General features: G+C 38.4%; 1 protein-coding gene across 1 annotated transcript in view; it reads right to left on the reverse strand.

The window, feature by feature from the left end:
- INPP4A (inositol polyphosphate-4-phosphatase type I A) overlaps nt 1-18234 on the reverse strand; it is a 132077-nt gene that overhangs the window by 17079 nt on the left and 96764 nt on the right. Inside the window, 5 exon segments of the mRNA XM_042458160.1 lie at nt 119-259; nt 1176-1302; nt 3794-3917; nt 5602-5774; nt 9189-9221. Of these exon segments, the coding sequence (XP_042314094.1) occupies nt 119-259; nt 1176-1302; nt 3794-3917; nt 5602-5774; nt 9189-9221 (598 nt within the window).

An 18234-nucleotide genomic window follows, 5' to 3' on the forward strand; every position in this document is an offset into this window, starting at 1 on the left:
TAGTTAACTTGATTTTACATGTCAATCAATATATTTCTAGGAGGAAGACAGAACAATTTATCTATCTTCAATTAAACATAAAACATCTGAAAAAATTAGAATACACATGTATATGTACTTCTCTGCTAAGGTTTGTTGTTCATTGATTCCGACATTGAAGAGAACAGGCTGAACTCGTAGTAACATGCCACTCTGAATCTCACGAGGCAGTGCATCAAACAAGGTGCTTGGTAAGGGAATTCGCACATTAAATCCATCACTGTTTTAAATCAGAAAAGCGGAATATTGAACAAGGAAGACAAATCAGAACGTCTTTTTTAAAAAATTTAAGAAACATTCTTTAAAAGTATGATGCTAAAAATACAAGAACAGCAAACTTCATAATTAACAATTTGCTGCCCTTTTATGACATCTCATAATTATTGCCTGAGGAAGCTGCTTTATTCTGCCTACTGGTATGCAGGGGTTCTGTGTTTAGGGGATTAACCACCACAAATTTATTGTCGCTCAAGTTCCACAATCCCTTTCCCCATGTTTATATTCTAGTTGGACTGGTCATTTCAAAGGCCTAATATTTTCCACATTCAGGGAACGAAGAGACAGGAAATGTACCATTATTACAGAATTCTGAGTGAACAGAAAAACTGATGATAATGGCAACATTTCCTCCCAGTATGCAAACACAAAATAAAATTGTATTCTGTAGATGATGTTGCCACCTTATTTTCTAATGGCTAGCCCAGAAGGCAATGTACTAAATTTCTGTATGCAAAACATTTCTCTTCATAATAATTATGAAGATGGCCAATTTGTTTTCCACACTGTATATATCATTTTGTATATACAAGCAAACATATCTGACTAAACAATATTCCTCAAAAATCACTTTTGAGCTGGTAATACCTATATAGCATCTAAAGTTTCAGATGCAGAATCTAATATTCTAAGAAATAAAGGAACTTGGATTTTGAGCCATTTTCCTAGCCTTTTCTTCCTAGCTAAAACAACCAAGTTAATGGCTTAGCATCTATTAAAAACAGCTTCAGAAATGTTTCTGTATAGTACAGGACCATGTTTGCCCAAGTTCCTGCTTTTGCACATGTCATTCAAATCCCATATTTTTCAGGATTTGCTTTTAAACTTCTCTCTCCCTGTTCTTCTCCCGTTCTTTTTACCGATTTCCTGTGATGACTGGGAGCATGTCAGCAGATGCATTTGACGTGGCCTGAGTTACTTTAAACGTTACATTCCTCAAGTCCATTATCCCCAAACTCATATCCTCTAGCATTGCCAGCTCTTCACCTAAAGGAAGCAAATGTAAATAGGATTATAAAGAAGTACGGTATTTCTCTCTTTCTCTCTGTCAAAACCTAGTGTCAAAGAACAATAGCCATACTGTAGGGGAAGGGTGCTGCTACCATTTCGCAACCTCTTCTGGGTCTGACGGAGCTGCTGGCCGAGCAGGAAAGGGAGGCAACTGGCCAATAGCCCCACCAGACCCAGAAGGTAGCCCCTTCCCACCAGTGGCCACAGCTGATGGATGGCAGACGCACCCTGGCTGGCAGAGAAGGAAGTCTTGGGGTGCTTCAGAATAGGACACATACTAACTTCTCCTTTTCTTGTTACATTTCTAAAGTCAGCTCTGGGTTTTACTATACAGTAGCTATTTGTTTTGTTATTAATTTTTAAATTAATAGTATAACTGATTAGTTTTGGCTATGTTTTGTTTTAATTTATGATGTAAGCCACCTTGAGTCCCACACTGAAAGAAAGGCAAGATAATAAATAAATAAATAAATAAATAAATAAATATGGTGTAAGAAGATAGCCATGAGAGCAGTCTCTTTAACAACAGCCAAGATCACCAAGTGTCTTATGGAAAATATGGTGATTTTGTTAAAGGGATTTCTCCCCTTGGACAGCTAGTAAGCCTCTTCTCTTCACCTGCTATTTCAGAGAAGGCAAGTGAATGGGGGAGTATAGGCACTGGGCAACCTGGAATTCTAAATCTTAGTTAATAATTAATCTCCAGATATTCTCCTTGGATCATCCAACAAAACATTCAACATAAATTGACAGGTGGGGAGTTGAGTATATATTTTTCAGAATGACAGCTAGAAGACTTCTTTTTCCTGGGACAACTGTTGAAGATGAATTGTACTTAATTTTCAGACTTCTGTGAACACCATCACAAGAAACATGGCCAAGCATTACGTCCAGTGATGAGTTTAGGAAATACAGGTTTCCAAAATACAGGCCACAGCCAATGACCAACCATGACCCAGGCTTGACTCAGAAGACAGTAAAATTTCTTGAATATGGATCAAAGAAGAGAATTTAAGGAGAAGACACTATGAAGCATGCATATTTTAGAAGTCTTGGTACAAAGACAGATAGTCTACCATAAAGTGTGTTGAGATACCAGATTGGATTGGGTCTTGATTGATCTGGACTGATTGATCAGACCCAAGTCTGAATTCCAAAAGGGGAGCCAAACCGAATTCAGAATTTAAAATATTATATTTTTTCCAAGTTATATTTGGCATTTGAAATTTGGAGCTCAGAAAGACTTTTAGCAAAATAAATCATGTCATTCTCCTCCTAGTCATTGTTGCTTAGCTGTAACATTAATTTATTTCAAATGCATTTGCTTTTTTATGCCTTTTATGTTATTGAGCACTTAACAAATAGATTTTAAGGCAATCGTGTAGAATAACACTGAAGTTTTTTAACACCCCCACATCCCTCTTTTATATTCCTAGATGTGTTTCTAATGCAACTGGCAGAATTTACTCAAGAGTTTTCCCTGTAATTTGTTTCAAAATTTCCAAAATTGCTGCAATCCTGAAAGACCCTCCAATCTTATCTTTTTTTAAATGGATATGAGGGCAGTCAAAAGAATAATCGATTTTCCAAATTACCTTCATTACATGCAAAGGTTTATGAGTGTGCCCAAATGTTTTTTTAACTTTTCCAAAACTAATATAAAAATAAAAGTGGAGCACTAGGCAAACATTTTGAAAAATCTCTGCATTTCAGAATTGGTTTGTTAAGGAGCAAATGCTGTTCTACTGATGTCTCAGAAACACACAGTATGCATAGTGCTCACTGCAGAATTTTTGGATTTGAATTAATTATACTAACATAAAAACATTTCCTTCTGCTTTTAGTTACACTCGGGCTGCACCCATACTGCAGAAATAATCCAGTTTGACACCAATAACTACTATGGCTCAATGCTATGGAATTCTGGGAACTGTAATTTATTGTGGTACCAAAGCGCTCTGACAGAGAAGGCTAAATGCCTCACACAACTACAATTCCCAGAATCTCATAGCACTGAGCAATGGAAGAGTTCTAGTGGTGCAGTGGTTAAATGCCTGTACTGCAGCCACTCATTCACAAACCATAAGGTTGTGGGTTCAGTACCAGCCAGGGGCTCAGGCTCAACTCAGGCTTGCATCCTTCCGAGGTCACTAAAATGAGTACCCAGCTTGTTGGGAGCAATTAGCTTACACATTGTAAACAGCTTAGGAAGTGCTTAAATGCACTGATAAGCTTTATAGAAATGTATTTGCTATTGCTACATGGTGCCAAACTGGACTATTTCTGCAGTGTGGACAGCCCCCCATATCATATCCTGTTGCATATATAAAATATAACTTTGTTTCATGGTTCTGTTCTGTTCTTTGTGTTATTGAATAGTAATGCATGTAACCTACCAATACACTGGACTGAATTCAGTAAGTAATAAATGATATTGCAATGCTTGCTCCATTCAGTGGTTTTTTACCGTAAGTGCTCAAAAGGCTTTCAAACTGTGCCAGCAGGCCAATGGTGTAAAGCTGCCTCAGGAATCCATTATCATGCAGACAGTTCCTCAGCTTGATAATAAATCCACAGATAAGGGCTGTAAGCTGCACAAGAGAATACAGAAATGATGTAATTGAAAATGTTTGTTCAGACCTTCCAAAGTCTTTATGCTAATACATCAGACTGCTTACAGAAGAGCAATTCTTGGCTCTACTAACCATTGATGTTTTGTTGTAAGCTACATGCAGAATACTATGGGTGATACCACTTTCCCCCCCTGTGTATTCACATTGCTGTGTTCTCTTTGTACCAGCAGATGTGACACAGTTGTAGAGGGCCCCATACAACTTTACAATTGCCATTTCACTTTTCGGAGGCCAATATTTTATTTATTTCCTGAATTTATATTACATTTTTAAACCTAATGGGTTTCCATGGGGACTCCTCCCATTGCCTCCAAATAAAAACAACCAACATCAAAGACAATAAATACTTAAAAACAAAGCAGAACTAAAAATAAATATGAACATCAAATAAAACTCTTGGCAAGCAAAGAAAAGCCTGTGGTAAAGTATTATTTGAAAAGACATTCAGGGCCAGGTGAGCTGTACAGGGAAGGCAACATTTATTTAAATGAAAAGCTGCTAGAGATGAAAAGTAGTGTGCCTCTTGGTTACACTTAAGTGACTGGCTGTGAAACAATGGCTTGTATATTCCTTTCTCCTCTCTTGCCAGTGTTCATCACTCAAAAGGCTGTACATTGGAATGTCATCATTCAAAAGACCCTATGCCAAGTCAATATCTACCTGACCTTCATCCAAATCTCTGAGGGTCTCTGAGGGCCTGAGCAAATGGGTCAGTCCCTGGAAGAACATAGCAACAGGCAGATGTTTACACACATCCTTCTGAACTCAGAGGCTGCAATGGGGGCCTTCGTGACAGACGCAACAGTGGTGGCAGGTACAGGGTACACAGTGCTCTCCAGTCTGTCAGCTGTTGCAGCGGAGTTTTCTGGAAACTCTGTGATAAATAGCCAGTCTTTTTGGACTAGATTAAGGCCTCCTTCAGCCAAGATCAGACTGGGAGTGCCAGATCGGCATCCAGATTAGTTGATCCCAGCCCAGAGCTAATGACTTGTGCCATCCAGCCAGGCTGGGGCGGGGGGGGACACAAGCACTTTGGACCATGCATACAGGTCCTGAGACCTAAATCATAAATGTTTCAAAAGTTTGCACTAGCACTTTTTATATTATGCTTGGAAGTGGACCAAACACAATGGTGAGATGTGTTCTGTACATCCAGTGCCTATCAATAAGGTAGTTTGAGCATACTGCATGACACAGAGGTTATCAAAGGCAGCCCCACATGATTCATCATTACAGTTGTGACATATTCCATGTATGTGAATTCACTATGGGTTATAGTCTGAACTTGAAAGGCATTATCTAAGGTGCTCAATTTATTTGGGGAATATGGTTCAGCCCCCTGGAGAGTTCCTTTAAATATCAAGGCCAAAACCCGGTGGAGACTCACCACCTCATTGACATGGTCACCAGCTTCTGCTGCATTAGAATAATCCAAATGGAATACTACTCTAGAGCATGAATAAATGTGACAATGCTCTTAAAGTGAAAGAGAGTTTGCAGCTCCCAAACCAACCAAAGTTGGTGAAATGTATTTTACATTAGGCAGTCAACAATGTGCAAACATTCTCAGTTTTCAAAGTTAATATTTCATAGCAACACCCATATCCAAAGTCTAATGAATAAACTCTCCTTTTTTGCTTACAGTTTGGCAAAAGACAACATCCCTCCGGTACTGAAGGCTCAAACAAAGAGCTATTGTAGGGGCGCTATCCTGCATCAAGAGAAAGACCATAGCTTTCTTTGCTTTGTCACTCATCATGGCCACACAGTCTGTGAGTGTTGTCAGCAGAGGGTAAAGCGCTTCACTCCATTCACCTATAATTTCAAAAAGGAAAAAGATAGCATGACTATAAATGCTTGTCCTTTGTTAATCGGTCAGCTTGTAATTTAAATTAGAGGCTGCTACAGATGGAAGGTGAGAGCCAGTGTGGCATAGTGGTTTGAGCATTGGACTATTACTCTGGAGACCAGGGTTTGAATCTTGGCTCGGCCACAGAAACTCATTGGGTGACCTTTGGCACACTCTCTCATTCTCAGAAGAATAAGATTTATTGTGTTACAAGAAAAACAACCAGTTTACACAGATGTAAGAGCAGCTGAGAACAAATCTCTGCTTCAGAGGATGAGAATGGAAAAGCCCCTCTGAAGAAACATACTAAGAAAACCCCATGGTAGGTTAGTCTTAGGATCGCCCTAAGTCAGAAAAATTTGGAGGCACACAACAACAAACAGATCAAAGGTAGCATGCCTCTTAGTTACCGTTACGTGACTGGCTGTGAATCAGTGGCTTGTATATACCCCTTTCCTTTCTCTTGTCTATGCAGCATTATGGTTATATGGATGATAAGCATGGCTAATATTAACATAAGTTAATTTTAAAAGGCACTTTGAAACAATGATCTGAAACAGATTTGCAAGCTGTGCTTAAAGCTACCCTAAGTTAATATTAGCCATGGTTAATATTGGTGGAGATGTAATGCTACATCACAGTTAATACTTTGCACAGATTTGCACGGAAGAGGGAGAAAGGAGTTTCAGCTTGTTCCTCATCTCTTCCCAATAGGCAAGACTATTACATCTGCACTGAGTGAAGGTAGAAAGCTAGTAACACTGTCAAGAGGTACATTTTATGTCAAATGTTTATTTCTTCTGGACAGCCACTTTCTGTCTCTATAATGACTTTCCCTTATAAATTAATTTAACACAAGCACCAAAGAAATATATTCTGAAGTACATATGAGAATCCAGAATGCTAATCTAGAAAAACTCGTATTAATTTTCAAAGAAAAACAAACCACAATATTTCATTTGTGAGAAGGAGACAAATACAATAAGCAAAAAGGACTGGCCATGTCAGTCAGTGAATTTTGGAACTGTAGTAAAAAACAAAACAAAAACACTTTTCCAACATCTGGTTCTGTCCTTTACCATTCCTATTCTGCTTATATTTATTTTATTTTTTATTTTATTTTATTTATCTCAACATTTCCATTCTGTTTCAGTCACATTGACTGCACTGGTCACAAGCATACACTTTACCTTTGGGAGTAGCAAATCCAGGGTGTGTCTAGAGAGCAGAGTTGGAAAAGACCATAGATTTGACAGATCTCCAGATCTTGGGGGTTACTCTTTAACCCTTCAGCTAACTAGAAATTATGTCCAGTGACATATATGCTCTATGTGCAAAGTAGGATGTGTGATTTACTTTACAAGCTGTATAAAGTCAACTTTCTGAGTGTGTCCACACTGCACAATTATAGGACGTTGATACCACGTTGACTACCATGTTTCCGTCCTATGGAATCATGAGATTTGGTGAGCTCTGTTGCACTACACTAACATACAGCAGAGAATTCTAAATGTCTCACCAAACTACAAATCCCAGAATTCCACAGTATGGGGCCATGGTAGTTGAAGTGGTATCAAAGTCCTATAACTCTGTAGTGTGGATAATACCCTTTAACAAGAGGAACGTCCTAAGTGGGATACACTGCAACATTTCTTCCAGGATATCAAACCATTAAGCAGGACATCTCTAATTATTCATAGCAGAAAAGGTCATATCATGTTTGCCTGGAACGACAATAGTTTTGATTTTTAAAAATGGAAAGCAAATAGTATTCTCAGCTCCTTGAGACTTAGATTCAGATTTAGTGCAATTATGGAAAGCTTATTTTCATAAATAAAGCTCAAAATCAGCAATTGGTTTCTGTGTCCCATTTTGTAGACATTCAAGTAAAATTAAATTCATGGAAGTCATTTGGCTATGTTCTTCAGTACACAGATTCCTCTCACAAGTGGAAGGTTGTTCTTTGTGATTCATTTTTCCAAAACAAACGAGTACTCTAAACAAGATGTCTATCTGTACAATTAAAAATAAAGATTGTTCTTTGAAAAATTTGTCCCAAAGGCCTTTTCATAAGCCAAGCCATTTAAAAAATGCCAGAGAATAATTTTTCAAGCACTGCTATTTCTGGCATACAGAAATCCATAATAGTTTATTTACAATAGCCTAGATAAATTGACAGCACTCCAAATAATTATAATAAGTATTTATGTTGCTAAAACAAATGGAAACTTACACAATTACAAATCAACATTGTTTGCTTTTCAAAAATGACGGAGAAAAATACAATGTTTTCCCATTCCCACAGAAATGTACAGAATGACTTATATCTCAGCTGGGACAAAGACCGAATTTCCTCTAAGAAATGGTGCAAGCGTGTGTGAATGAGGACACAGGTCCATGTCTCCTGTGAATTATAAAGTTTGGAAGGGACATACTCTTAGCCTTGCCTACTTTTCATGATTGTTGTAAAAAGGAGGGAACATAAAGCAATCATTACCAAATGCTTTATACACAGAAAATCCCCATAGAAATACTAATAGTGATAAATAAATACAACGATGATCATATTTAGGCAGAGGTGACTGCTGGCTGAGATGATGACTCTGCTCCAGGTTTTAGTACAAACTAGACTCAGCAACTTGTTGAGTTTTTACAATCGAATTTAAAAACTGGAGTTGATTCACCACCGCCTTGCTGACAGGGGACCCATCAGCTGCCACTGAATTACAGTAAACTTACTGAAAAGAATGGGACTTGCTCGTCATAAAAATTTAGGTCTGGCTGATTTAAATGGGTGTACTTTAAGCAGGGCTCATATTAGATTTTCCAGTAAAAATACTATCAGTCTATTAGCACAGTAAGTAGTTTTAGTTCTTGATCTCCAGACTGTTTGCTGTAAATTAAATCAGGTCATATTCAGATGGGTGGTTGGCAGTGGCCACATAAAAGCTTCTTGGATGGCACCTGCCACCATGTAGAGAGGCATTTATCTATAGCCTCTGACCATAAGGCCTACGGTAATTCAATGTTACCAGCACTGTATAACCACCCAGGAGAGGCAGCACTAGTCACAATCACACAGTAGCAGCTATGTCTGACTGCTTCTTCATCCAGAACATTTAGAAATGATCAGTCACATAATTATTATGTGTCAAAACTAACTGGCCAAGAAGTCTGATTCCATCAGCATGTCCTTTCTTTTTCCTGCCTTCAGGTTTCCCAGCTACTAACGTAACATTATACTTTTGCTAATGAAGTAAAATACAACTCAGCATCAGCAAAAGGCCTCTGTTATAAATGCAAAGAAACTTTTTTTCATTTGCAGTTTTTTCCCTCCCAGAACCAAAAGCCATGAAGCAAAGAAACCCATACAGACATACCTGGGCTGGATTCTTCAGGAGTGGGACTGCAATCTGCACAAAAATGGAGGTGTTAACATGCATGATTAAGGGGAAGCAACACATTTTAAACATAAGCAACAGAAATGCGTAGCGCAAAGGCATTCTCAAACATTATTTTGACAATGTGGCCCAGCATAGACAGAATGTCCCATGGGCCACTTTTCCTCCCACTTAGGCAAGTATAGAATACACTGTAAAAATACTACAGAACAATACGTGGGACAGGAACAGCCTCCCATGGTCCAGTAGCAATAGGTGTCTATAGGTCACATGCCACCAAGTTTGAGAACCACCAGCTGAAGGGCTTGCATTAAAATCAGCTAAAGAAAAAAGCAAAACACTAACAGTTCTAGAGTGCATGAAGCACATACATGATATTTTAAAAGTGTATACCCTAATGTACTTTACATGTACCACTTGAAAATGTAAAGTGTGAATACCACATATTTGCAAACATATATATTTTTAGGAAGGCTTGTCAGGGAGTATGCACTGAGTGCAATACATTCTCTCAGTGACAAGTTCAGGCATGTAAAAGAAAAAGAAAGGAAAATGTCCTGGAATAACGAACCATGAACAAACAGTATCAAATGGCAAATATCAAACACAGGAAGATATATTAGGCCCAAAGATTAACAACTAAAGAATTAAATGCACATAGTTACACACAGTAAACAACTGTTCTAAGCAACACTAGATTTATTAAATGATAAATAATGTAAACAGTCCAAGAAGCAAATATATAAGCAGATCAAGTACACAATGATGGGTATTAATGAGTATATGAACCTGGGCAAAGTGTGGGTTGTCATGAGGATACCATGTGATATATACAGTCCAATTATCCCCAAGCCTATAAACCCAAACAAGATGCACTAAACTGCATACTTCTAAGATATGCTAAACTTCATTCAAATATTGACGAACGTGATGTATGCACATTCCCCCCAACACTTATTTGATAAGCTAGGGACCAGAGCATTGTCATAAACCAGAAATAATTGAAATGTGGAACACAGGGCAGCAGTGAGGCTGCTATGAGTGCAAGAAATTGGTACATACACTTAGGATGCTTGGTTGGGAGAAAAACAGGAGTCAAGGATAGATGGGGGTGTGTAGGATAAGGAAAACAAGTCTCTGAATGAAGCGCACAACTATCCAACCCCTTTCCCATGAAGATATTTCTGATGGGATGAGGTTTTGAGAGGAGTGGGATGCACCGAGTGGAGGACTAAAGAGCTGATCCTAGAAAAGAGATGATCACTGAAAAGGTGGGATGCCTGTAAATAGTTGAAACCCTAGATTTTGATATCATTTTGAGGTTCCTTCAGAGAATATGTACAATTACACTGATGATGGGCAGAGGAGGTTCAATTAGTGCCACAGAACGCAGTCAAAGAAAGTTTCCATAAACTGATAACATTATCAGAAGAAATACTCAAAGATGAACAAGGTCCATGGTGTTTCACTATACTATGGACCTTGATCCTCTTAGAGTATTTCTTCTGATAAGGTTATCAGTTTATGGAAACTTTCTCCGACTGCATTCTGTGCCCCTTACTGAACATTTTTCTGGTATGAAATACTTTAGTGAATATTTATTTTTATACCATGAACCTTGGCTATTTCTCAATATTTCTCCTAGATAGAAGCTACTGGATAAAATTGCTACATTAATAGCAGCTACCTTGTTTGGGTATATTGATTTGTGGATAATTAGACTGCTTCTGTCCTGTTATCTTTGAGCTTCCCCTGGTTTCATCTATTCCAGGAATGGGGAAAGTGTTGTCCATGGACCATATGCAATTCCTCCACTCCATTTTATTGTCCAACCAAACCCACCACCAGTCCAAAAAGCCCCAAGGAACTGCCAACACACACAAACCCCTCTCCAACCCCCAACCCATTCAGAACCCTGCAGTCTCCAAAGCCTTCTTTTCCTTCTGTTTCTCCTCTAAAATGTTGGCAGAAAGGGATCTTGTCACTATTTTGGAGGCGAACTGAAAGGGAAAAAGAGGACATTTTGGTATGCTTGGGGAAAGGAGTATGACCTGCAGGAGAGCTGGGGAAGGTGGAAAACTGTCCCCTGTGCAGATCTCCACCTCCTTCATAAATACTTATATATTTGCATTACTTATATATTTGACACTTGAATGTTACCTCTTAACTTAGTAAACTTTGTTTTGCTTATAACAGTAAGTTACTGTGCAACCATCCTTTGTTCAAATACATTTTCATATATTATTTGATGATATTGTTTGTTCATATATTTTGATCCTTTGTTCTTCATTCCATGTCCTTTCCTGTCTTTTTTATACTTGAAAGGTCCTTTCCCCTGGTGCGGCTAGGTGCAGATTTGTGCCATATAATATGAGAAAAAGCTTTCAGAATCCCTAAAGTACATTAGAAATCTTCAGCTCATTTTTTTTTAAAATAAGCCACCAAATCTTAAAGTGGACCCTACTTTCCCCTAAATTAAAGAATAAATGTGTCTAACTACAAGCTGGGAAATCATGTCTCATGGATTATTACACAGTGCAAACAGGGCCAGCCCTACTATTTGGCATAGTGAGGCAAGCATCAGCTCAGGCAGTAGATGTTTGGGAAATGGTGCAAGGCACTGAGGGACAAAGCTCTGTGGTAAGACACTTGGCTTGCCCTGTGCCTGCTAATTTACTGCCTTAAAGTGTAGTCAAGGACTGTCCTTGGGCTCTTTCACATTACTCAACTACAGTCAGCCCTCCATATCCATGGATTCTTTATCCATGGATTCAAGCATCCACAGCTCGAAAATATAAATTCTGAAAGATAAACCTTGATTTTGCCATTTTATATAAAGGATACATTTTACTATGCCATTGTATTTAATGGGATTGGAACATCTACAAATTTTGGTATCCATGAGGGGTCTTTGAAGCTAACCCCAGTAGATACCAAGGGCCCACTGTATAGCAGTATGATTACCCTGTAACTGCCATGGCTCTATCCTGTGGAGTTATGGGATTTGTAATTTATGGAAGTGCATTTAATATTATCAGGCAGAGAGCTCTAGTACCTCACCAAATCCAAAGCCCAGTATGAAACTATGCCACTTAAAGTGGAATCATGGTGCTATAATTGTATAGTGTGAAAGGTCACCTGTTGTCAGTGTTGAAATAAGATTCATTTGGCATAACAGTCATTTTTTTATTCATGAAATAGGAGAAAGGTACTACCTTCTTCTTTCCCTAAGTCTGGCCCTGCATGCTTACAACAGGGCACTAGGGACACATGGTAACATCTTTCTCCTGTTTCAGTATTTCTTTTCACAGGCTACAAGGAAAATGCTTTGGATCTTTGGAAACAAAAGAGAAACTGATGAAAAGGGAAATCTGCCTCTTGGCCGCTTTCATTTTCATATAAAACTAAACAAAAGTTTAAAGGATTGGTGTGAAATTAGAAAAAAGGGAAAGGGAAATGCTATACTCAGCTCTGAATATTTGTTCTCTTCTAATGAAGGGTGAACATAGAATCATAGAGTTGGAAGAGACTACAAGGGCCATCCAGGCCAACCCCCTGCCATGCAGGAACTCACAATCAAAGCACCCCTGACAGGTGGCCATCAGCCTCTGTTTAAAGGCCTCCAACTAAGGAGACTCTTTGCATGGAAATGTACATTTCACCACTAAGTATAAATCCCTCATACAAGCTATAAGGGACTGGTGGGGAAGCTGAAGAAAGGGAAGTACATGTATTGATCACAGAATCATATAGTTGGCAGTGACCTCAATGCCATCAACTCCAATCCCTGACAGGCTGAAAAGGAACAACAACTGTGTGATGTCATGCACACAGTTGCTTCTGGATTTTGTCAAGACCTTGGGGAAGGTGTTTTGGTTTCTTCATTCTCTGAAGATGCCAGCCACAGATGCTGGCGAAACGTCAGAAAGAAATTCTGCTAGAACATGGCCACATAGCCCGAAAAACCCACAAAAACTATGTGTTTTGGTTTGTTGTTGTTTTTACTAAAACAGAACCCCCTAACCTGCATGACTACTAACCCTGATGGCTTGGGACTTCAGGGACTTGGTTGTCCAAAAAAGTAACTCTTCCAAAGTTTAACAGTCTAACAAGGTCTAACAGTAGCCTATATTATCCCTGCCCAATTGGGACCTTGAAGCACACTCATCCTGTTTTCTTTCTCTGACTTTTTACACTCCTCCAAACCTATTTATGACAGAAAAATTAACATGTTTTGTCTTAGTGTAAAGCCATATTCAAAATTCATTCAGGCCATCCTATGTTCAGAACGGCCTTAATCAAACAGAACCAACATATGCATAGCACACTTATTATTTTTCTTATAGTTACAATCAGGCCAGAATCCTGTTAGTGCATTAAGCTAGTCTAACCACACCAGTGTAGGTAGTAGCAACAGGGCAAATAAGGCAACAGGTCCAGAGGCTGTGAAAGAGGAAAGACATTGGAGAAACAGGCTACTTGGAATCTGCAGATTTGTCTGCTTTTCCTCGCCATTGCTGTGCCATTAATTCAAGAGCTGGTGAAGAGCATCAACAGGATTCCAGGATATGATTCCATGCCAACGCCTGAAAAAGTGGACTAAAACTTATGTTCCACTGATGGCAAGAAAATGAAAGCCACTTAAAGCAAAAGCTTAACAAATTGATTGAATGAGTCTGTAGCTATTTGTTTTATATAATATATTTTAAATTTTGGACATTCTTGGCATTAGGTGACGTATTTCTAGGGAAGAAGGCATTATTCCTACAGGACAGGAAAGAATGACATTCAGGCTGAAACTATAATGTTTATCACACTATGCTCTTAAAGAGCTACTATTCACAGTGTGACTCCTTAGCAGCCTCCTGTTGCATGCTGGGATTGGCAGTTTTAAGGAGCTGAACTTCTCTGCCTGAGAATTCTAAATACCCCTCCTTAAAACTGCCAATCCCAGCATGCAACAGGAGGCAGATAGAGGAGTCACACTGGAATAGTACCTCTTTAAGAGCTCGTCTGATAAACACCTATGTTTCATGGCAGATAAGGGCAGCAATCAAAAATAGCAAGCCTGCATCTCCTTTCTTCCTTCTCTCCTCTCAAGTGATATAAAATGTGAGAGGCAACTGCACTATGTGTTTTTTTGTCCTGATGCATTTCATTGGCTAATGATTGCAAGACATTATGCTACATAAGTATTGCAAGACTTTACTAGGAGAGGAAGGACAACATGATGTGGGCCTCTTACTTTTTCAAGAGCAGCACCTCCACATATGCATTCTAATGCTATAATTTGCTGGGTTTTTTTAACGTAAATGAAAAGATTTATAACAGAAGTAGAAACATCAATAAATGTAGAAACATCAAAGAAGCATCAGGTAGAAATCTAAAGAAATGTTTTTGTCACTCTCATTAGGAGATTATATTTATGCTGCCCTGTTTCATTTGACAGCTTCATGTTATGGGGAGATTTTCTTCTTTCTACTGCTCTTAGCACTGGCACCATACTTCACTTCAAGTTTAAGTTCATTTTAAACTCTTCCATTTCTTCTCTAGTATCTCATTCTCCTGCAGATCTCAAGAAATGTGTTAACATGCAGCAACTCTTCTTGGCTTTGCACTACCTGACAGCAGTCTTAATTTTGGTCAGTTAATAGAAGAAGAACATTAAAAACTGTCCCTCTTCTTCCATTCCATTTCTCCCCTTTCAACTATATGTCCTGAAAATAGATGAATGAAAATGGCCCATATATTTTGACAGATGTCTTGCAATGCATTCTTAAAGGAAAGCCCAAAAGTAGTATCTTCAAATTCCTCTTATCAGTGCCAAGTTACTTCCTAGATATTTAACAACACATATTCATTATGCACCAGCTTAATAAATGTATTTCTTTATTATCCTTTTGATTCTTTGTTGGATATGTGACATGCTTTACTGCCTACGGGTTAAAAGGCATCATAATCTGCACTTTTAGATTAAGTAATAGTGCAGGGAATTGTTTTGTCTTTAATTTATATAGCATTCAGCATATCTTTTGGAAAATGAAAAACATCCTATTTTCAGCAGAAGATATTGTAGCACCTTCACATACTTTTGAATGCCAATTGAAGAATTTGATGTATTTCACTCTGAACATGCTAATGTCAAAGTGACTGGACGCGTCTTCAACTGAACACAACAGTAGGCATTGAAATATGTTGATTCATAATTTCAATGGTTCTCAGCCAATAAGTAGCAGGAAGCTTCTGATGAATTTACAGAGACTGTTTGCCACATTAATAACAACATTACTATGCTTTTGTCAGCAGTGCAATGCTATACATTAGATGCTCAGTGGCTTGGTTAAATCCATTTCTTAATCACTCATCTGATGTGAGATTGTAGCACTCCTTAGCAACCACTCTTATGCATCTGATTTAGTCAACCAGTTTTTGCCCACATTCTCCCACACTTCCTTCATGAAAGATCATTTTTAAAAGTCAGTTTTGTATCTGCAAACAGTAAAGGCATCATTAGTTTTCATGCTAAACCATTTCATAATGGTGAATGCACTCAATTAATTTCATTCTTATATAACACTTGACAATAAATAACTCAGAGATAAAAGTTAAAACCATTTACACCCCCCTGATTCTAGATCTCACAAATTAAAAGACATATTGTACTTAATTAATCAAATGTGATAACACTTTACTTTTTCTAAATTATACTGTAAAATATTTACTATGAAATGTCAGTGAATCACAAATGTACACAATTGTAAGGAAGTGTAATGAGGAAATAGTATGAGGAAGGATGCTTCTGTCAACTTCTGATTAATTTTGGTTTTAAATATATTTTGAAATATAATGTGCCGTAAGCATATGGGATGCATTGATTCCTCACTTCTGTGCTGAAGAACTATTAGATTTCTAAAGATATCTTTCTATAGAACACATAATTTGTTAGAGTCTAACCATTAGAATTGTTCTGATATTATACTTGTGCTTTTGTGACAAACATGTAACATGTGGGCATGACACACGAATGAGCATGCATCTTTAAGAATCAGTGTATATGGGTACATGGAACAATCAGTTTTCCAGGTACAGGTTGAAAAGATGTCCATATATACATGTAACATCTACAGCCAGCATACTGTGTGAAGATGCCCTCTGTCTCAACTTCCCAAACTGTTCTTCCCTTTCTCATCAAAAAACTCTTGAATTAAGATTATGCTCATTCTCCTTCTAACAAGGATTTCTGCTAAATGAACAAGTCAATGACACCCATGTTAACTTGAATGTATGAGCTCAGTCATGGCTCATTTTCAGCCAAGTTATTTTTCCATTTAACTACACATTCTGGATGAAAGAATTCCACATATTATCTTCTGTGAGCACAGCTATCACCTTTCAAGTCCACACCTCATCACAGAGCAAAGTTACAAATTTCCTCAGATTTCCTCTTCTAATGTGAGTGGGCGAACAGGCAACTTGTTGCCCTCCAGATGGTGTTGGACTGTAACTCCCATCAGCTCCTAGCAGCCAGAGCCAGCAATGAACAACAAGATGAGCTGCATTCCAAAAACAACTGTAGGGACACAAACATTGCTCACCCCTGAAGCAAACCATTCCTGCCAATGCACAAGCAGATGGACAAAAACATCTGAACTGGTTTTCAGGCTTCGGGGGATCACTCCTAAAATTTGGCTGGCATTTTACTTCAAACCTAATTTGCAGCTTTGAGGAAGCATGTCCCTTGCAAATGTATTTGCATGTGTTCTGCTCTGACCTTTTTCAACCTACTGTCTCCAGTTGTTTGTTAGCTGATCTCTTTCTAGCTACAGGGTATGTGGGTGAGAGAGACCCAGAGAGATAAAGAGACTAAGTGAGAACGCTTGTATAGCTGATGAACAGTGTTATGCTCTTGATGGGGATTTAAGGTCTGATCAATTTTCTATTGAATTCACTAACCAGATTTCAGCTTTTACCACTGATTCTGGAGACAACACCAGATGCACAATAGAGAGGCCAGCCTAGCATCTCCAGGTGGCTGTAGTGGACATCATCTGTCATTACTCGTTATGCTGGCTAAGGAAAAAAAACACACTGGAGGGTCACCATAGCCTATTCCTGGCTCAAGAGTTCAATGAGATCACCTAAATATATGCTCAATTTTGTAACCCAAACATCAAAGGTATAATATACAACATCTTCCTTTCACATTTGTTTTAAAGATTTCTAAAGCAAAGTACTTGGAGTCTTTTGGGAAAATCCTATATAAAATTTAGGGAAGGGCCCTAAAATATCTGTATCCAGTTCTCACATGTTTTCAGAAATAGATAGGCTAGGTAGTGAAATTCTGCAAGGGGAAGGGGAGTCAGTTTGCAGAAACTTAATATGGCTTTTACGGTTTAATCAGCAGCACCCAAACCTGAAGGCTGATAAAAAGAACTCTGGAAAGACATGCAGCTTGGAATTAAGGAGTCTTCTGCTTCTCCTCACACTGCCATTGCCTTATCCTATAGATTGACTTCAAGAAGGGATGGTATGCCTTTAATCTATTTGTTCTAGTATGCCCCAAACAGGTATTTAAAGTAAAATAAAGTCAATTTTAACTGAGTCCATCTGCCTGGTAATGCAGTCTACAGCTCTAAGACACATTGGTGGGATTTGTGCAATAAGTCCTGTAACTACATGGTGTGAGGCCTTTAAATATCACAGCAACAGTTTAGAATGAACTGAGGGAAAATGGTTCCCACTGTTCAGGTCTAACATGGGGAAAACTCTTGTCTTACTGATTAAGAAAATTCACACAGAGCATGATGGACAAAAGGCTAAGAAATATGTCAAAGCAGAGCAAAGCAGCAACAAGATGAAGCCATGGCTGTCATCATACGCACTTGTGATTCTGGGACAATGGCATGCAGAGGATGATATGGATGGAGATGATGATGGAGATGATGAGGGTGATGATGATTGGGGTGATGAAGATGCTGTGGTTGTATTTAAGGCGTTTGGCTTTATCCAGTATGCACGGGTATCC

The sequence above is a fragment of the Sceloporus undulatus genome, chromosome 3, assembly GCF_019175285.1.
Source record: "Sceloporus undulatus isolate JIND9_A2432 ecotype Alabama chromosome 3, SceUnd_v1.1, whole genome shotgun sequence".
Taxonomy (NCBI): domain Eukaryota; kingdom Metazoa; phylum Chordata; class Lepidosauria; order Squamata; family Phrynosomatidae; genus Sceloporus; species Sceloporus undulatus.